Source organism: Oryzias latipes, chromosome 24, assembly GCF_053564925.1.
Source record: "Oryzias latipes strain Hd-rR chromosome 24, Olatipes_Hd-rR_3.1".
NCBI lineage: Eukaryota > Metazoa > Chordata > Actinopteri > Beloniformes > Adrianichthyidae > Oryzias > Oryzias latipes.
The window spans coordinates 5,141,142-5,163,587 of record NC_136260.1 but is presented as its reverse complement, the minus strand read 5'-3'; the positions used below and the strand labels follow the sequence as shown (position 1 = coordinate 5,163,587).

The following is a 22,446-nucleotide window of genomic DNA, read 5'->3' as shown; positions in this document are numbered from 1 at the left end:
CTGAGCTCCCTTTGCTTTACGTCCTGTGAGAGTAAACAGCATGGGACTCAAGGTGTCATTTCTCTTGGCTCTCCACTCAAAGTGCAAGCAGGAAACATAGATAGATGAAAGGGGAATACACACATTCACAATGAAAGACAGAAAAACAGACAATGTGCACTCAGAATTACTCATTCTCTTTACCAGTCAGAAGGTTAGGAAAACAGAGGAAATGTGGAAGGAGTGGAACAAAAAAGAAAATAAGGATTTCCAGTGTTGTGAAAGATAAATACCTACCTTTTTAACTACCTTCTAGAAGCACAAAAAAGAGAGATAATACCGTGAGTTGAACACTAACTAAACATTTGGAGCAAAAATTGTGCAGACGATGTCAATATTGCCTTAAAAACAAATGGCACAATCCAGGCATCCTTTCTGAATGGTCTGGTTTTATGATTATCACAAAAAGATATGTATCGAACATCAGAGTGGTGTGTTTTCCTGTTCGGCTGTCGGGTGGAATGTTGGTCAAAAGACTTTTAAACAAGCAACAACTGTTTCCTGAACAAAACCATCAGCTTATGCTCTCCTGGCCTCACAGTCTCAAACAGATGGTAGTCTGTACATCAGAAACAGAAGGAAGCCAGGGGTTTGAGCAACAGAAAAACTGGAAGAGTGTCTAACAGCAGCTGGGGAGGAATGATGGAGGGAGGGAAGTTGCTGGTGCTGCAAGTCAGACCTGCTGCCATGCTGATGCATCACTACCAGCACGTCTGACCTTTGGTGTGCTCCCACTACCAGCGATGAATCCTCAAAAAGCAGAGAGGATCTTGGGCTGAAATGCTTGAATGTGACTGTTGTAAACATTTTGGGATATTTGTCAAAAATCCCTTGAAATATGTTGCCATAGCAGTGGCGCAAAGAGCAGGTCAATAGAGGTAGCCAAACACAAATTTACAATTACAACATTGAAAATGTCTACATGTTAACAGTGCTGCATCATTTGATTTTTTTTTTGCTGACAATACTTTCTCTAGAGACAATGCTTATTACACAATGATTCAGTTATCTTCATGGTTTTCTCACTGAAAGTTCACAAAGGTATTGGGCCTGTGACAAGAAAAGAGGATTTCCTTCTAAACTCACAATTTTGAATTGAAGCAGTGATCCTCTAATCTGCTAATTCATTTGATTTCACTGGCGATAAACAACTGATCCAGCTGGCGTTTATTTTCATTGATCAGTCGTTTAGAAATTGAGGATTTATTGGAATAGAAGGATTTAGTTTTTATAAAATCAGTTTGGGATAAACACGGCAACCTGCCTCAAACATGAAGCTCTTCTGGCTACAATTTCTAATAAAAAACTATTTTGTTTAGCTCAATAATTCTTTCAGTTTCCTTTATTTTAATTTATTGGCTAAAATATCCATCATTTCTATTGTGTTTTTTTTGGGCTGCACGGTGGGAGCAGTGGTTGGCGCTCTTGCCTTACAGAAAGAAGGCCCCTGGTTCAAGTCCCAGCTGGGGAACCCGAAACAGAACATCAATGCGGGAACTTTCTCTGTGGAGTCCAAAAACATGCTTCATAGGTTAATTGGTCACTCCAAATTGTCCATAGGTGTGAATGTGAGAGTGTATGGGTGTGTGATATGTGTGACCCTGCGACAAACGGGCAACCTGTCCACGGTGTTCCCTGCCTTTGCCCATAAGTGGCCAGGATAGGCTCCAGCAGCCCCGTGACCCCGAAAGGGATAAACAGAAGAAAATGAATGAACTTTATTGGTTTCTTGGTTGGGTGTTGCCAGCTGGCTTAACAGCACCCCTTTCCATTTTTTAAGAAAGCCAAAACAGCCATAGTCTAATTAGTTTTCCAACCATTTTTGTAGGTGCTGATTAGATCGCTGAATCTGTAGGTAAGTGCATAACACTAACCCCAACTCACAGTCTATGAGTAAGACCCTAAGCCCATATCATTAATGAACAATGGAACTGAGATTTTGAGACATCAATTGGGTGAAACAAAATATTTTTCAAATTTTGGGCCAAAACTAAATGGGCAAAATGACTAATCTTTATTTTTGGTAACTTAGGTTGAAATACAACTAAACTCAGCCTTTGGTTCTAAACGGCTTATTATATTTTCTGCACTAGAAGGCGCACTTATATGCCTTCATTTTTTCAAAGAAATGACAGTGTACCTTCCAATCCGGAGTGCCTGATATATCTATAATCTTGACTGTGTTAACGTGTTACTAACAAAGTTGGGAGTCACTGTGGTCACAGTATTGTTTGTTTTAGAAGTCTCACGCATACAGCCATACCACCCTGAACACACCCAATCTTGTCTGAATACAGGTGCAGTAAGTTGACCAGCTCAGTGGACTTGTGGTAGAGTGTCTGCTCTGAGACTGGAGGGTTGTGAGCTCAAAACCACAGTCGAGCATTGCCAAAGACTAAAAATGGGACCCAATGGCTCCCTGCTTGACACTCAGCATTAAAGGGTTAATTTGAGGGGTTAAACCACCAAATGGTTCCTGAACGCGGCTGTGTCTGCAGCTCACTGCTCTCCCAGGGGACGGCTCAAATGCCGAGCACCAATTTTACACACCTAGGTGTGTGAAAACTGTGGGACTGTAACTTATCAGTCTGTTTTTATAGGTGCTGCAAACAAGGTCGGGACTTGAAATATGCTAACATGCTAAATAAGCTAACATGTAACTTGTTTCCAAAAAGTTCTATTGTAGTTACTTTGCAGCAGTCCATAAAGTCTGAATGACGGCCTTATCTCTTGACTCTTTTGTCTCGCCTAATACGTCTTATAGTTATGATTGACACAATTTCAAAAATAGACCATTTATTGACTGCACCTTAAAGTGCGGGAAATATAGTAGTTCAAACAAAAAGAGCAACAGTTTTATATTTTAAATGATCAAATGGAAAGATTTTTAGGGCCCTTTAACCCTTGTGCTGTAATAGATGACCCCCCCCTTACATTGAGGTGTTCTCCCTACCATGACAAAGGTGGATAAAGGTGGAAAGATTTCATGTAATCCATGGACACCAGTGAGGTTCACAAATCATTAAAGAAAAAAGGTTCAGACCCCTGTCTAGTGGGTCTAGATGACCCAACTCCCAATGTTAAAGTGCCTAGGATAGCACAACGGTTAAGAGGCAGCAGAACATTACCAAACAAACACAACTGTTGAGGAAATTATAATTATTCTTTTTGTAATGAATGCATTTTTTAGCTTGACTAAGGATTAAAGTCCAACACAGTGATGAATTTGAACATTTTTTATGAGACTGAGGATAAAAAGCAGCAAACGAATCAGTTCTCAGATGCTGCAGAGCAACAGTCCCTGCCAGACTCATTAGTTAAGAACCATCTGAAACTGGATATTGATTCTCATGTACACTTTCTATGCCACAACATTTTAATTATCTTGAGAATGCAAAGAGGTTGCGTGCTTGCAGTTTAGTGTGTAGCAGCATAATCCAAAGCAATAAACTGTCATGTTTTGTGTTTGTTTCATTTTGATTATGCAAGGCATTAAAAAAGGTCCACCCATTGATGTTTTCCTAAAATGTAAACCGCCTGCATACAGAAAAACAAAAATTTCTCTGAAATCAAGCTGATTTCAGGACATTTCCTCTTGTCGGTGCCCTCAACTCGTTTGTTAGAGACTCAGCTTGGAGAAAACAGGCTGGCAAACCACAAAGCAAGTTTTTCAGGACTTTAAGGTTTTTTGATTGGACTTGGACATCAAAAGCAACAAAAGCATGTTAATCTTTTTGGCAAGCGTTTCTTGTTTCTGAGTTTTCTAATTTGTAAATTTAGGCCATTTGGAAGCGAGGGGGTGGGGGGTGGGGAGGTTAGGAGTGCCTTAAGCAAATATGAAGTGAATCCTACTGGCTTTAAGTAGTTACACAGCAAGAACGACTAAAAGGGTTCAGGCAGAGACCTCACTCATGTGGGGGAAGTCTATTTCAAGATTGTCAAGATTTATAATTAAGAGCTATTTCTTGGTGAGGGGATTGCTCTCCGGCTGACTGAGAAGGTGATGAGACTGAGGTAGAGCTAACTGTCATTCCAGAATGTATTTGCTTGACATTTTGTGAGAAATCTGACATTATCAGCCTGATATTATCCTGCACACGTGACAAATGCAGAGCTGACAATCAAGAAATAGTCATTACATGAAGTGAACGTGCCTGAAGTTCAACCCCTTTTTCAAGTTTTCGGGCGGTCAGTACATCTGACATGCAAGCTGTCAAGGTGATGGATGGACAAACCCAAGGACCTACCCATTTTTCATGGTCAGCACTCTAGTAACAAACAAATACAGATGAAAAATGACGTTATCAAGATGTGTGACGGTCAATTACCCGAATCTGAGAACAACGCTGAGCCCCATTTTGAGCCAGAACCAAAGGGCCGAGAGGCGAAGATACTCAAAGACTTATCTTATCTTACATACTTGTGGTCTGTTTAAAAAGGAACTCTTTCAGAAATCATATTTGACCACAAATATCCATTCGGAACAGCAAATCCTAACATCAGTTTAGGCTCTGTTTTCTCCCCCCCATATTGTTAAAGGTCTTGCTATCATCTCCCTGCTCTGACTTCTTAGATACACTGGAGGCTCCAGCAGACTCAGTCAGTCATTTTTCATGTGCAAAAGTTCAGACTTTCTGTTCTTTGCTTACTTTGTGTAAAAACATCCAGAACACCAATAGCTTCAAACGTAAAGGGAACTCCTGTTGTTCAGTTTGTGCATCCATCTGTACCAACAATATGAAGATCCACCATTTGCTGTATGACCATCAGGTTTTACTTTGCCGTGGTCAAGTTTCGGCCCAATCTGTTCCACAATGTTGTTTCAGTCCACTGAAGTCTAGGCATATTTTTGTTAAAGGGCTGTCAGAGCATCAGTTGGATTAATGTATTGCTATTGAAGGTTCCTGCGGAGGATTTGCTGCTGTCTCTCACAGCATTGTACTGTGACCATGCCTGAGCTGTAAGGCAGACGGCCTGACAAGCGACTCTCAAAACAGGATGAGGTGTTCTCCAAGGTGTTCAGGTCGTACGGCTGAGGGCCGGCTTCATCAACCCTCTATCATCAACCCTCCATCCACGGAACTGAAATAAGATCTTTTGACTCAAAAGATGTCCATCAATAAATCTTGTGGTTTCTTCTGTGAATTTTAGTCACCCTTAGATTTTTGCAGTGTGTGAGAATGGGTTCAGTGACTCGGCCTCTCCCACAACCCCAAGTGTTCACAGTACAGAAATCTGGGCTTTTAGCAAACGTTGTGTCTGTAATGTTTGCAGCATTGTCGTATTGTAATAGTCATTTTGACTCCAAAAAAGATTGAAATCAAGAAACTTTCCCATTTAGTCTAGTTCTAAATCCTTTCCTGCCTCAGAGTGGGTTCAAGATTTCTCCTTCAACTCACTAAAGTAAAGACTTTTTAGTATCAATTTGTTCTTTGCATTAATTAATTGCTTAAATTTCTAGTACTCTTTTTTTCAAAGGCCACATGTTTGCTCAATGCAGGTTGAATTTGATCTTTCTCAAACGATGGGACTTAAGTCTCTTTCATTAGAGCTTTGGAACTGCAGTCCTTCTAGTTAGCTTCATAAATTCAGACATTCAAACTGACTTTATGATGAACGTTTTTAGGGTTCTTCACTAATATAAACTGTAAAAAAAATAGAAAAAGAAGATTATTGTTAAACATTGTTTTAAATCTGTGAGGTTTGCACGGGTTCTGTGTTTACTTTCGAAATAAAAGATCCCCAAAATAGACTTTAGAAGACAGAAAACAGAAAAAAATAGTTAATTTGTATTTCCCTGTAAAGGTCTCTCTATGTTGGTCCTTATGCATTTTTTAGATACTCTTAGTCAGCTGTCCTTTTTGTCTAAATGTGCATTTAGTTGGAATTTTAAAACTATAAAACCAAATCAAGATGAATCTTGATCACCAAATCCAAAATCAGATCATGAAATAACCATAAGATTACAGCCGATTCTCTGTTTGATCGTGTGGTCGTCTCCTCCACAACATGATCCAGCTGTATTGAGGGCAGTAGAGCGCCACCATGACTGATTGTGTTAAGCTTCTAGCCGTTTACGTGAAAAGCATTTTAGTATTTCCAGATCTGCAGCTTCTCACACAGAGGAAGGTACTCACCCCTTCACTGTTCTGCCCCGTGTTAGCCAGCATCTCCTGCAGGGCCCGAACTGACAGCGACTGTTCCAGCACAAAGTTACAGATGCACATGTCCGGAGGGACATACTGCAACAGAGCAGAGAAGAGGGGAAAAGCCCGCAGCAGAATTACACATTGAGGTTCTTTCTATGAGGAAAATGCTGGGCTTCTACATCAAATGAGGAAAAGGGGAAAACACATGTGATTCACTTTTCTGTGCTTACCCATAAAAACCATGAGAAAAGACGAGCAATAACTATAACCTTAATGTTGCATACTTTATACCCACCATGTTTACACCTCCAACAGGTAGCAACTGAACTGTCAGGCGAAAATTCAAGACAAACCGGACAAAGAAAAGATAGTTCAAATGGGAAGCAATCCTAGAAATAAAGGCTGAAAAGTTTACATCACCTGATAAAATAATAATAAGTCATTTATTACCGGCGGGATACATGCATACATGCTAAATAAAACAAGGAATTAGTCGTGGAAAGTAAAGAAAAAAAACTCAGCTAACAAAATGAACATTTTCAAATTTTAAAGAAATAATGAAATGTACTGAAGACACTTCAAAAAGTTCAATCATAAGTTCTAAAATTCTAAAAATGTAAACCTAAACATTTAGCTGAGGTATGCAATAAAAAAAAAAGCTAAACAATCCTGACAGAGCTGTAAAATCGTAAATATATGACGTTAAATTTTCTTAAAAGGATAGAACTTTGGTAAAATGCAAAAATAAATATAAAAAATGCTAAGTCCTTTACTAAAAGCAGAACGGACTAAAAATTATTCAAGGCTGCAGAACAACCTTTAGTTTGGTGGGAAAAATGCTAGAAGTGACTAAACGTGTTGAGTTTTCAAGTAGAAGAAGCAGAACTACATTCAGATTAAAATGGCTGCATTGCCATTAACAACATGACTGTTTTTTTCTTCTTCTGTGTAAAGTAATTATTGCATCTTTTTCCTAGTTTGATGGGTTTTTTATTAGTAATATTCGTAGATTTTGATCTCTGCATTGTCTTTGTAAACCTGAATAAGTCCTGTTAAAGTTCTGTTTTAAAGCATCAGCAGAACCTTAAATAACATGGAGTTTAAATGCAATCCAGCTAAATATTAATAGAGGCAAATATAACTGGGTGATTAGCTAGATGGCACTGTTGATTAACATGACATCTCTGGATGACGTAGAAATCTGCCCAAAGAGATCTGCTGTGAACCACCCTGATGTCAGGTTTACTGCATTTCTAAAGGCCCTGAATGCATCAGGCAGGGAAGGGGTATGGATCAGCGTTCCTGGGGTTGGAAGGAGGACCTGCTGACCTCTGAACTCAGCAACAGCAGTGAGAAATGCGACCGGAGGCGTGGCTGCAGGGTGATAACGAGGATGCAGCTTCCTGGCACTCTGGAAGCTTCCAGCAGCAGAGCTGCCTCACTGTGAACTGCAAACAGGCGCTCACCTATTTAATCACGTTTACACTCAGCCAGGGCTCCTCAGGATGACAAACGCCTTCAATCAGTACAACTTCTTCACTTCTGAAATTACTTTGCCTAAATCACTCAGTGGGATTCAACTATAGCTGAAAATAAACATTACAAAATAAAAAGGTTTTTAATCTTTGTTATTCCAAAATAACCAATGATTAGATTGTTATTCAAAGATGTGACTTTTAAAAAAAAAGGTATTAATTCATATCATCACTTTGATTTATATGAAGATTTTTTAATGGCCAAATATGTTAACTGGTTATATGCATGTTACTAACTCGTTGTTTAAATGTTTAAAGACTGCAGTCAAGTACCAATGGTATAGTCCGCTGCCCCCTAACTTAATTTATGGAAGTGTCAGAAAACGATGGTCAATAAATGGATCATATTTTATAAATATATTGGGCATTTTTTATAAGAACAAAGCCAAAAATGGTTTAAATGAAAGAAAGAAATATTATTTTCTCTTTGTCAAAATCAAAATAATAAAGTATGCGTTTTGACATTTAGAAAAAACTAAATGTGAGACTATGATTATGTCCAAATTCCTTTACTACTCACCTCATAGTGCATTAACACTTTTGAAGAGCTGTCAGAATCTACAATTCCACCACATTACATTGCGTTTGAAAAAATGTTCATGCAAAATAATTAATTTTTTAATTTTATATGTGAACCATTGAAGTTTTCATCATCAGATGAAACCACAAAGTTTAGAATGTAATACTTTGAGTGTCTAATGGAATTTAAATGATATATCAGCTTAAAAAAACCTAGGAAAACTGGACCTAAGCTGAGTTAGGATGTTGAAAATTCTTTAATTAATAAGAATTTTTTTATTAAGATGAAATATATACTATTTCAAAATACATCAAATGTACAAAAAATATGTTTATTTACACATGAAATAAAGAATAAATATTTTTATAGTGTAATTGAAAAGAAAAGATTGAAAACAATAGTAAAAAATAAATTAAAATTGCAAAAGAATGGAAAAATTGTGTTTTCCTCTGGATGTGTTTAACGAAATGATTAAAGTAATAGAAATAATTAGAGTCTGAAAATACATAAACACCTGACAGCAGATGACATCCAGTGAAATTAATCTGAACTGTTATCCTTGAAGATGTTTTACAATCAATGCTTAAATGTAAAAAATTAGGAAAATCACTTCCTTTGATTACTTTCTTTAACCCGAAAGAAGCATGAGGCAGTCAAGGAAATATGAAGGGAAAAATGAAAAGGAAGGGGTTGGTATAATATTTCACTTTTGGCATGAGGAAGACTTAAATGCGCTCACAGAATTCAGATTCTGATCTACATTGGCTTGCAGAACCGTGTCCTTACCTTGGCTTCAGATGTGGGTTCCAGGTAACACAGGCGGTTTCCGAGGCCCTCTGCTGCCAGACAGAACTTGCGATGCTCCTTCCCGATGGTGGCGGCGCTCTGAAGAACCACCTCATCATCCTGCCAGAAAGATGCCAGTGTTAGCGTGGCCCCGCCCGTGACCTTAGCCAAAAAATCCCTGACTCATGCGCTGCTCTCATGTTTGCTTACACTCCGGATTTCAGCAGTTGGGTGAAAAATGTCCAAAGTGTGGACTTTGATTAATGATATTTCTACCACCTCCATTCAATCAGTGGAGCCAACAAACAAACATCTGTATCTGTCAGGCGGAAGACCCCCCCCACACACACACACATCTATTGATTCGGTTTGTGCCGTTTGAGTACATGTCTGCTGCCAGCCCGCAACCCACACTAATCTGAGGCGATGGTTGCCATGGATCTGGCTCCCCGCTACTTCACAGCACTTTTAACTCAATGGATCCAAGCGGCCCCATTGACCAGCTTCGAACAAAAGCTCGCTGGCTTGAAACCAGACACATTTAGTGCAAATGGAATGTTTTATTCCCCATTTTCTTGAAACAAATATCTGAATTTCAACAAAAACGTAATGAGAGGCAAACTTTTTTTTTAAGGATTAGTCCTCAAACAGGCTGTGGAGTAAAAAAGGGTTGTTGGGTATCTTCTTAAGGTGGGAGGATTTCAGAAATAGAAAACCACAAAAGGTTTTGAATTGATTTAGATTAGATCCCTAGTACAAAGAGAAAAAAAAACAAAAATAAATTCAAGATGAGGAGGAACTTGATAAGAGCAACAAAAAGATATTTTTTATTAAATCCATATGCTGTTCTTTTTTAATATTTTTGGACAGAGCGTTTAGTTGCCCCTCGCGGTAATCATCTGTGTGTCTGTATGAAGTGTGTGACGTTGCAGAGGGAAACACAACACCCCCACAGGATGACCAAAGACTTGTCACCTCATTAGAAATCAATTAAATCCCTCACTTTCTATTAAGCTGTTTAGAATTCTGGTGGTCTTATGAAACCAATAGCCGCTGACACCTTAACCAGCACACTTTATTTATTCACAAAGGTACACAAACGTGCTGTTTATGACAAAACATTTTTGAACCGAAAATAATCCTTAGCAGAAGGATCAGACACAATAGTAGCCAGGCAGTGTTTCAACAAAAGGTTGTGGGAGTTAGCACAGTGTCAAAGATTTATTTGCTATCGTGTGCTATACTGTTACTACAGTGTGATCTACTGTTCCAACCGTGTGATTTACTGTTACTACTGTGCGCTCTACTGTTACTACAATATTATCTACTGTTACTACAGTGTGATCTACTGTTACTATTGTGTGCTCTACTGTTACTAAAGTATTGTCTACTGTTACTACGGTGTGATCTATTGTTACTACGGTGTGATCTACTGTTACTACAGTGTGATTAACTGTTACCACTGTGTGATCTACTGTTACTACAGTATTATCTACTGTTACTACGGTGTGATCTACTGTTACTACAGTGTGATTAACTGTTACCACTGTGTGTTCTACTGTTACTACAGTATTATCTACTGTTACTACGGTGTGATCTACTGTTACTACATTGTAATCTACTGTTACCACTGTGTGATCTACTGTTACTATTGTGTGCTCTACTGTTACTAAAGTATTCTCTACTGTTACTACAGTAGTATCTACTGTTACTACCATGTGATCTACTGTTACTATTGTGTGCTCTACTGTTACTACAGTATTATCTACTGTTACTACAGTGTGATCTACTTTTACTAATATGTTATCTACTGTTATTACCGTGTGATCTACTGTTACTACTGTGCGCTCTACTGTTACTACAGTATTATCTACTGTTACTAACATGTGATCTACTGTTACTACGGTGTGATCTACTGTTACTACATTGTAATCTACTGTTACCACTGTGTGATCTACTGTTACCACTGTGTGATTTACTGTTACTACAGTGTCATCTTCTGGTACTACCGTTTGATCTACTGTTACCACTGTGTGACCTACGGTTACCACCATGTGACCTACTGCTACTACAGTGTGATCTACTGTTACTGCAGTGGGATTTACTGTTACTACTGTGCACTATACTGTAACTACCGTGTGCTATACTGTGATCTACTGTTACTACCGTGTGATCTACTGTTACTACCATGTGATCTACTGTTACTATTGTGTGCTCTACTATTACTACAGTATTATCTACTGTTACTACCGTGTGATCTACTGTTACTACAGTGTAATCTACTGTTACCACTGTGGGATCTACTGCTACCACGGTGTGATCTACTGTTACCATGGTGTGATCAACTGTTACCACTGAGTATTCTACTGTTACTACAGTGTGATTTACTGTTACCACTGTGTGATCTGCTGTTACTACAGTGTGATCTACTGTTACTACAGTTTGAATTACTGTTACTACCGTGTGCTCTACTGTTACTACTGTATGCTCTACTGTAAATTCAGCATTATCTACTGTTACTACCATGTGGTCTATAGTTACTACAGTGGGATCCACTGTTACTACAATGTAATCTACTGTTACCAAGGTTTGATCTACCTTTATTACACAGTAAGTAATTTACCCAACACTGTTTACTGTTACTGCAGTGTGATCTACTGTTATTAATATATGATCTACTATTACTACCGTGTGATCTACTGTTACTACTGTGTAATCTGCTGTTGCCACTGAATAATCTACTTTTACTACTGTGTGATCTACTGTAACTACCGTGTGATCTACTGTTACTACAGTGTTATCTACTGTTACCACCATGTGATCTACTTTTGTTACATTGTAAACCACTTTCACTACAGTGGGATCTACTGTTACCACCGTGTAGTCTACTGTTACCACTGTGTGATCTACTGTTACCTGTGTGATCTACTGTTACTACAGTGTGGTCTACTGTTACTACAGTGTTGTCTACTGTTACTACTGTGTGATCTAATGTTACTAAAGTGTGATTTACTTTTACTACTTTTTGATCTACTGGCCAATGCCATAAAAATGTAAAAACATTCAGAACCAGCTCGTATTCTGCATGTCTGGCCTCGCAACATTTGTACTTATGGCCCGTAACATTTTGTATTATTTTATTTTGGAAATGGTTTCAATCTAATATTAAATTATACATTTTATGGATACAATACATAAATGATAAAAATGAAAATTATCTGAGTTTTCGTCTTTGAAGTTTTTCTTTTGTTCTCAGAAATTTTTTTTTCTTCAACATGGCCTTTAAAATAAAGGTAATATATGTAATATTTACAAGTCTTTCAAAGAAATAAATGATGTATAATCACCCTACTTTTTGTTTTGTTTTGTTTTAATGGTTTCAAACGTCTAGTTTAACAGTCAGATTTGGTTGAGTCTAGAAAAAAGTTAGCATATGTGTTCTGTGAACTAGAAGATGATTTTTAAGAACTGTTTTTCTCTGAGTTGAGTATTTGATGGATTTCTGAACCTTACGTGTTAAAAAATCTATAGTGTAACTGTACTGAATCTGAGAAATAATGTGTTGCTTCACCATAAAATTTAATTTGATGTTAGTGCCATTGTGAACAAAATAATATTTCATTTTTAGAAAGTGCTTTCTTCTCTTTTCTACTAAAAATGAAAATAAAACCAAAAAATTCAGAGCCAGTTTCTGGCTGGCTGATGAGTTTACTTCCATCAAATCTCAAGGTCTGATGTGTTTATACAATCTGTGTCAGAACTGGTTTGTGACATTCAAGACAAATTTAGCCAAAAACACGACCAAAGACAGTCCTCGAGAGAACAAGAAATAAAGAGAGAAGACAAAGTTCTTCTCGTCCAACCCAAACTCATAATCCATCATTGTGAAGGCCAGAGTGTCCTCTATTAAGAACACCTGAATCTTTTAGATGAGACAAGCGACAAACCCAAAAACAAATGGCCACTGCAGAGGTCATAAATGATGGTTCACATCGAGATACATAAAAGGACGTTTCAAGAAGTTCAGAGGATGCTGGACAAAGTTTTCCAAGAAAAAGAAAAACTTTCATAATAAAAGGGTAAAGAAATGACGACTACCTCAGTGGTACCATAGTTTTCCGTGAGGGTTTGACAAATGCAGGAGTGGCTGACAAATGGCCTGAACTACACATAAACCATGTAAACTATATTAAAAAAAGGAAGGTACATATATATAACTATATAAATATGACTCTATGAACGTTAGTGTCTATTGGAATAATTTTTCCTAAAGTGTGTATTAAGAATCATTTTTATTTAATGTCTCTGTTTTCAGAGATTTCGAAAGTTGTATATTTTTCTTTTTGTGAAATACATCTTGGTCTTCCTCTCTTAAATGCCGTTTATGTTGGAGCCATATAGACGACTGTTCTCCTTCTCAGAAGAGCTTTTCATAGCAGATTTTTTTTTACAAAAAGGAGATCAGAAACGACAGATGTTTCTTTCAAATTTAAAGCCCATAAAAAGATCTCCGATGTTAATGAAGAGGACATGTGAGCTGGCGCTGACGACGATGCCTGAAGACAGTTTCTGTCTCTGTCTGCAGTCCTGACTTGATTCCAAACCAGGGAATCTTGTGAATCTGAGGCAAAGTGATCCTTGCAGCAGCAGCGCGACCATCTGCTAGACAGCTAAGGAGCAGCTCATATCTATGTTTAGGGCCTGCAGGAGCAACAAGTGCACAGAGATCAGGTGGATGCTTCAACCCCCTTCTGACTGTAGAGCCAGAACTTGACCTTCTGAAACAAGCCTGCATCCTGAAGTATGCCAACACAGAAATGAAGGGGTTTCTCCTTGGTCTGGTTGGACGTTTCCCTCTGGTTGGGTTCTCTGAGCAGCAGCTCTGTGTGTGACAGCGACAGGTGTGTGCGTGGGTTTGTGTGTGCTTCCACTGACTGAAACCCGAGAGCTCCTGATGCTCCTGCGTGCCACATCAACTCCCACAACTCAGTTGGCGCTGCCACAAATGTGAACTTGAGAAAAGGTGAATCTGTTCAATCCCCTCAGCGCTTCTATTTTGATGTGCGTGCGCTGCACATGCTCAGTGGAGACCAGCAAAACACAAGTTTGGACCAAAAAGGACTCGGAGAATGAGGAGAATGGAGAAGATTCCAGTAAATTTGTCTGCTTGTTCACACGTTCTTAAAAGTGTGGTCTGTTTAAACTGGTCTGACCGTTTGGGAGTCGAGTTTCTCATAAATGTCAGGCAGGGTGCTAAGTACAGCCTGAGCTGTATGTTTTTAGTGGACCTCTGCTAACAGCAAAGAAGACTCAGTGGGGATGTGTGACAACAACACCAAACACGTCGAACGGTCTCGTCAAACCGATTCGATTGGCTTTCAGCAGCTGAAACAGAGGTTTGAATCCTGACGTGTCTCACCTGAAACCCAATTTTACAAACAGCTACGGGTGAAAAGCAGAACCTGAAAGAATCAACTGAGGGCAAAAAAAACTAGGATATAAAAGAACTCCAAAGTCATGTTTCAGCTTTTATACCTTTAACTGTGGCTTCACGGATATATTTTCAAACATGCCCCCCGCCCCGGAGTAAATATAATCTCAGCAGCAGTGGTTGACAGAGACCCAGCCTTACCAGACTTCTCAGACGGCAGGTTCCCCCAGAACAAGGATGTGCGCACATTTGGTAAATGGCGTATACTTTTATAGTGCTTTTTCTACCTACAAGGCGCAAAGCGCTTTACAGTCACTGACCCATTCCCGCAGTCACACACACATTCACACACTGGTGGTGGCTCTGCTGCCGAACACTGGTGCCAACCTACCACCAGAGGCAAGGTGGGGTTCAGTGTCTTGCTCAAGGACACTTCGACACCTGCAATTTTATGATAATGGGTCAACCGCCCTACCGCTGCACCACGGCCGCCCTATGGGTTTCCCTCTGTATTTAAAGGCAGTTTCACAATTTTATTTGACTGAATGTCATTTTTTTCTGCATCTAATAAGATAATTATCAGGGTTTTTAAAGTCTATTTACTAGGGATGCACTGAAATAAAAATGTTAGACCAAAACTGAAAATGAGGAAACATTTGGCCAAAAACAGTAACTCAAGAAAATGTCAGTTATCGTCAGAGACTTGCAGCTGGTGAGTCAGCATGCCCCTTTTTGACGATTAAAGACCCACCCATGAAAATGATGTTTTTTAACATGATGGAGGACATATATAGTTGAATTTAAGCTTAAAAGTGCATTTCTGAGTTTTTTTTTTTTAATTCAAATCCTTGTGAATTAGGAGCAGAAGGAAAAAATTGCGTTTGAAAAAGCTCTCAGTTATGACAGAAGCTGCGCTGCGGTGGGCGGGCCAAAGTCTACCTGCTCCACTCTATTCTGATGCATCCATTTGCAGACAAATAGATCCATGTACGTCTTTGTTTTCTTAGTCTGAGCTGGAATCTGGATCTAAACTGTACGTCTGGATAGCTGCAATATTGCTTGCCATTTTTGTTACACTGCTAATGTTATGTTGAGGTTGTGAGTGGCTGTAAGCTAGGAGAGAGTGTAAACAAAATAATGATGGAAAAACCCATCAAACCCACCATCATATCAGTCCTGTGCTCAGGCTTGTTTACAAGTCCCTCCATGGTCTTGCACCAAAGTATTTCTAAAGTATGCACCAAAACACCAAAGTATGTCTTGCGGGTGCCCAAAGTCAGGACTAAACAAGGGGAATCAGCGTTTCAGTCTTATGCAGTTAACTGCTGGAACAGTCTCTCTGAGGTTGTTAGACAGGCCTCTGCTATGCTAAGGTTCAAATCTAGACTCCAAACATTCTTGTTTAGCTGTGTATATAACTTAAGTGTCCTTATTGACACCTCTTTTCATTTTCCGTTCTCTTTCCTTTCTATTAAAAGTAAATATTATAATGATTATGTTTGTTTTTAATCATTGCACTGTTATGTATTGAATGCATTTTCCTGTTTTGTGAAGCTCTTTGAATTACTTTGTGTACAAATTGTGCTAGACAATTAAACTTGCCTTGCCTTACATCGATGACGCGCACCGCATACATATCCATTGACTGAACGACAGGGACAAAGACGTGCATTGAAAGCAATGTAAGTAAGAGGCGTTTTGGGCTCATTTCAAATAAAATGTTCATGCCGTTAGTTGGTCAGTTGGATCTTTGGTTCTTATATTTGAGGACACATCGATAGTTATAGATTAAAAATGAGATTAGGGGTTAAAAATTAATGTAATTTATTGATCGCGATTAACGCAATAAAGTACACCCCTAGTCCATCTTATTTACAATGCATGGATGACATAAATGATGTTTACAGATCAGGTCTATTTCTTTTGAAGAGCTCTACAAAAGCATCGGTAATCACATCTCTGTGTCTGGATTCATGACATCATTCAGACTCTCCCAGCTACAGCATCCACTGCAGGAGCTGTGTGTGAATGACGGCTGCTGTCAGCGGTACTTCCGTCTCTCTGTGACCCGGTTTGATGACTTGCTGTCCCGCAATAATTTGAGGAGGAAAAAAATAAGACTAAGAATAAAATTGGACAATCTTTGTATAGTTGTCTAAATTGAAAAAAAAATTCAGGAAGAATATAAAGTTGAGGAAGTTGGCGATGGGATTCTCCTCCATGTTTGTATGGACTCCACCTGCTGACCAAGACATCAACACATCGCGTGCCAAAGCTGAGTCCCCGGTTGGTTGATGCAGCATGTCTTCTGTGCCAAAGTTCAGATCTTTGGACTTTGGCAAATCCACGTGCCGCACAGTTTTTTCCACAAATGTCTTTTCCTCATGAATAATGACATAAAGACTAAGTTTTGAGTATATTCACTCTGGTTTCTAGCATTTTTAGGGGTTTTGTGTGAGGTTGAGACCTCTGGTGTTTTTGTGTTGGAAAGCCAGATATTCTTTCTGATTCCAAACCAGCACCAGCTCAGTAGACAGGAGGCTTTATGCACCATTGTAAGTGATACAAATGCTTTTTCTAAAGCTGAATTGCGGATCTGCTTGTTATCCAGCATACGCTGCTCTGGCATGTTCTAATTGGCTGGACACCTGATCCAGGTAATAAGCTGTAAGTAGAGTGAGGACATTTGGAAAACATGCAGACACCTTTGGTTTTAACTCCACCAAAAGGGAAAATTTTTTGTCAGAAAATGAATTACTGGAGTAGAAAGCAGCAGGAGAGAACCAACATTTGTTCAGCACTGACTAAGCAAACTTGTTCTGTTCAGGAAGGGCATTCCTGTTTTACGGTTTAGTAAAGGCATGCATTAGTGCAAATCAAGCAGGTAATGGCTGCGTTTGTGATGCTTCCAGCACTGTTTGATGTGTAGACGTGTGTTGTCTGTGTAAGAGTGCAGATGTGGGAGAGTGAATGTCTGAGTCAGGGGTCGTATTGAATAATGCATCACACATACCAGCTTTATATTAAAGGAAAAATGAAATAATAGTCCCCAGTCGTGTTGCCCTGCAGTCTCCCGCCATGGATCACAGGCGCCAAAGATTTACCGAGGTACCGTAACAAATGGGATTTTTTTTGCTCGGTATGTGTGCAAACGGCTGTCGAGGAGCTTCAGGTGGATGGACGTGGCAGCAGACGCAGTCCTGAAGGTGTCAGAGAAATCGTGATGTGCAGAAATCATGAGAGAATTCAAACTTTTAAATGCATGTCAAATGACTTGTTTCACCTGACAGAGAAATCATTATAAATGTAGCAAAATTCCTCTACATAATAATTATTATTGAATTTTACACTAATCAAAGGAAATTGAGCCTTTTTTAATAGTGATTCCTCATCGCAGAGTGTGAACTTTTTCTGCAGCAGCTGCTGATAAATGCTTTGAAACCTAATCCACTTTAAGCTCCAGATATCAATTCTAGATCACAGTTTCTCCTGCTGGATGAACTCGTCCGGAAAATTGCACATTCACACCTAGCGACAATTTAGAGTAACCAATTAACATATCGAGTATGATTTTGGATGATGGTGGGAGGAAGCCGGAGTCCCTGGAGAAAGCCAATGCATGCACGGTGAGAACATGCTAACTAAACACAGAAAGGTCCCCCATTGATCTTCTGTTTCAGGTCCCCCAGCCGGGACTTGAACCAGGGCTCTCCTTGCTGTGAGGCAAGAGTGCTAACCACTGCGATACCGTGCAGCCTGTGAGTGTTCGTAAGCAATTCCGTTAGTATCAGAAAATAAACAAAACGAAAATAATTTAAGTTAGCGTATCCATTTCTTTTCTGTCTGCGGCCCGGGGGTTGGGGACCACTGGTTTTATCGCCTTACAGACAAAAGGTTAGAATCTCTGTTGGGTTCTTTCCGTGAGCAGTTTGCATGTTCTTCTTGTTCATGAGTGGATTTTCTCCAAGCACTCTGGGTTCCTCCCACAGTCCCAAAACAAGCTGTGTAGGCTAATGGTGAAATTAGACGGGCCCTAGTTGTGACTGCGAGTGTGATTGTTTGTGTGGTTCTACAACAGACTGGCATCATGCTCAGGGTGAACCCTGCCCTCATCCAATCGTAGCTAGGACAGACTCATGAGCCCACAAGATTCAGTGGTTCCTGAAAATAAGCCAGCTAACAATTTTTACAATGGCGGAAAAAATTAGAAGGTGTAAAAAAAATAGGTGTAAACACAGGAAGAAAGAGAAAGTCAATGAACGGAAGCAAAATATCTTAGTAAAAATAATAATAGACGTTTAAAAATGCATTGAGGTGTTTATTAGGCAGATGATAAAAAGCTAAAATAGTAAAAATGCTATTTTAAATTAAGAATTTACAGTATAATGTCTAAGACGCAACAAATTAAAACCTTATCAAAAATATTTTAAAATCTCTATTTTTTTAGATCCTTTATAAATGACAAAAATGACATGTGAAATAACAGAAATTTAAAACTGTTGAAATTAAAGTTGAATATTACAAAAATATCGGAAGATCACAAGTTTGGTTCCTGCCTTGTCCAACCTAAGTGTCTTTGGGCAAGACACTGAAATCCACATTGCTTCTTGTGGTTTCAGGTTGGCGCCAGAGTTACCATCAGTGTGTGACTGTGAGTTTATAGCTGAATGGGACTGTGACGGTGAACGCATTAAGTCTTCTAGGAAGGTAATAAAGCGCCCTATAAGTATACACCATTTACCGTATTTTCCGGACTATAAGTCGCACCGGAGTATAAGTCGCACCAGCCCAAAAATGCATTATAAAGTAGAAAAAAACACAGATAAGTCGCACTGGACTATAAGTCGCATTTTAACTTTCACAACCTTATATGACACAATCATAGCAGACTGTTTATCTAATAATTTCACAGTAATTTTTTCTCAAACTTATTTATTTATTCCTTTCATGAAGCATCATTGGCTAACTAATACTCTGTTTTCATCCTGTATTTGTAGAAACAGTTTTCATTTTTATTGCATTTCTGAATCTATGCACGTGCAGCAGAGCCATGAGTGGAGTGCTGTTCGCCAACATCATGAGCACGACGCATAAAAAAGCAGAGTAGAAGTAAGAGGCCAAGGTCTTCGGTTTGCCCATGTCCTAATGTCTCAGAGGAGCCAAGGTAGGAGCGTTCTTTCTTTATTCAGGCAACAATGAGCACCACAAGTGCTCCTCACAGCGCACAACAGCTTGTGTCACCTCCGTCACTCTCCCGTTTTACTTCCTGTGATGCTCCCTTTTAAATGATGAGCCCTTCCCATTGGGCGTGGCTCTTCATCATCTTCCAGGTGGCACCACAGGAATCAGTTTTAATCATAAAATAAATAAACAGTGTGGAAACCACCACCAGCTGACGGTGCCACACCGTCACACCTAAGAAGCACTGCTTCACTTTGTCTATGCATGGAGAGCATAGCAGCAGAGAGATGACGCTTGCAAGTCGTGACACCTTTTGCTGGACTCAACCATGGAAAGGTGTGAGAAGTTTGTGGAGAACTTCTGTTTCAAAGCAGGACATCTTGCTGCAAAAGTTAAGGGACCTGGTTACCTTTGAGTCCAATGCCAATGAGTTTTGGTCAAAGCCACTTGCTCCTAGCTAGATCATTTCACCATGTGCATCTAATGGAGGAGTAAAGTGAGGAGTAGGTGCAGCATGGAAACCTCAGTTGATCACTGCTGCAGTTGGATGTGCGTTATGAAAACAACGATGTTCTGGGCACTGGCCTTGACTAGTTCATCAGCGTATGACCAGCTACTGCGCAGGTCCTCCAGGATAATTTGTTTTTCCTATCCTAACATTTTCCTCCAAACCAATGGCTGTGAAGAACCATTTGCTCATGTACTCAGAATTTGCCTCCAAATTGAAATTGTCAGGAAGCAAACTTCTGTCCTACGGACAGTAATTTGGACCTGAAGCGGATGAAAAAGGGAGCCTGGTTAAATCTCCACCTATCTAGCACCATTCCACAATCACAATGTGATCAGTCCCACCATGCTTCATTAACAGTTTCTGATAAGTTGGCCAAAATGTTAAGGGCCTGCACTGGCCAGGCTCTGAGCTATGTTACCATGCTCCAAACATACCAGGATATGCGTCTGGCAGAGATTGGTATGACAGCGGTTGCACGACACCATTCCTGTTCAGCCTTTATGGTAAATGTTAAATGGCTGTCATGAAGAACCCTGACTTTGCCTCAACTGTGATCTCCTGGAGGCCCTGCCCTTCCTGAGGCCTCCTGCGAATCACAGCTGTTCTAAATTATGTTGATTATGTTTGTGTCTATTTATACGATGTCGGTTTTTGTTTCTGTGTCGGAGCGTCTTCGTTTCTTTGCTCCTGGTTTGGTGTTGTGGTTTTCGGCATTAAAGCCTTTCCAGTGAACTACTGGATCTGGGTCGTTGTTCCTGCTCCTGAGTTTTCTCCCTTGGACTAACCGTCACAATGGCGTGTACTTGTATAGCGCTTTTCTACCTTGCTCGAAGGCCAAAAGCGCTTAACAGTCACAAACCCCTTCACCCACTCACACACTGGTGGCGGCTCTCCTGCTGAACAATGAAGCCAACCTTCCACCAGAGGCTAGGTGGGGTTCAGCGTCTTGCCCAAGGACACTTCGACACATGGGCATGCAAGGTGGGAATCAAACCTGCAATATAACCACCACTGCCACACTGCCGCCCCTCTAGAGAGTGAGAGCTCCTCTCTGACAGTACTGTAAGTTGTCTCTCTTTTTGGCACACATGCGCACCCACCCTTTGGATTGAGAGAACAGTTGCCTACGAATACAGGCTACAATTCCCGTCCAGGCAACCGCAGTTCTGTAGTGCAATGGGGATTTATGCAGCCATTCTAAGAGACAAAATAAAATTGCCTTTGAACAAAGGTGCAATATGAATAGTCCCAACTTCAAAGATGATCAGAGGTTGGTACAGCCGCTATTTTGTTGCTCTAAAGAAAGGTGGTGGTATGAAGTGTTGAGAAGCTGGAGACAGACTGGCTGTCCATAGGAGGTCCTCTCATGAGAGAGTGATGTCTTCACCCTGAGGTGGTGGCTAATTTATGTCAACCTTGGTAGAGCCATTTTCTTTGCCAGCACAGAAAACACCTACTGCCCACTGTCCTTTTCCAGGACAATGAGTGCCCTCCCAGGGACAGATGCTGTGGCTCTGTCCCCTACTGTAGGCAGCACCCCTAGTGGAAATTACATTATCAGTGACAGAATGAGTATGAAGACATGGCTTTTCCCTAATTTTGGTAGCCCCCAAATGGTTGGCAAAGTCTTAGTATGCCAAAATAATCAGCCACCTTGCCCCTGATCTGGAGAGACCTCCTTACTATATCTGTAGATATTCTCAATTTTTTGGCTCACATAGGCAACCGTTACAATATGTATTGTACCTCATTCCTCTCCTTTTAGAAATTACATTATTTAGAGGATTTGAATCTTTATAAAATGTTTAAAATTAAAACTCGTAAATGTAATGTCTTTTTGTCAGAAGTAAGAGCTCGGTCTCCCCCTCTGGTCACCTGCGGGAGACATCCCCAGAGTTCTAGCCACAGTACAACTCCCAGCAACCCCAGCGCACATATCCTGGAAGCCTCCCACCTGACTGTCATTCATTGATCAACCACAGCATACTTAAACTCTGCACTTAGTGGAGCTCAGTGTGAAGTATTGTCTGTGCCACTCTGCCTTTCTTACTGAGTGTTAAATTTGGACTTGATCGTCTGTCTTCTGACCCTGTTTCTGACTCGGTTTGCCTGCCGCCTGCCCTGACTCTAGCCTGGATCCTGACAACCCCGTCTCTCCTCTGATGATCTTATGCCTGCTATTGACTCCTGCCTGCCTGACCCTGATTTAGCTTTTGGTTTGGGGTGAGCTGGACTGCAGAGTGAAGGCAAAAGGGCCAACAAGTGCTAAGCATTCTGGGAACTCCTTCAAGACT

At 40.0% G+C, this 22,446-nt stretch overlaps 1 protein-coding gene across 5 annotated transcripts in view; it reads right to left on the bottom strand.

The window, feature by feature from the left end:
* The window catches only part of LOC101159404 (ryanodine receptor 3), a 145,254-nt gene that overhangs the window by 106,527 nt on the left and 16,281 nt on the right, over nt 1–22,446 (bottom strand). For 2 of the 5 annotated variants that reach the window (XM_020714741.3, XM_020714743.3), the window contains exons 2-4: nt 9,030–9,149; nt 6,177–6,281; nt 4,287–4,307 (exon numbers count right to left, since the gene is read on the bottom strand). In XM_020714741.3, coding sequence (XP_020570400.2) covers nt 4,287–4,307; nt 6,177–6,281; nt 9,030–9,149 — 246 coding nt within the window. Of the gene's footprint in view, nt 1–276; nt 292–4,286; nt 4,308–6,176; nt 6,282–9,029; nt 9,150–22,446 lie in introns of all 5 variants that reach the window. The other 3 variants (XM_020714744.3, XM_020714745.3, XM_020714742.3) reach the window with 2 other exon arrangements.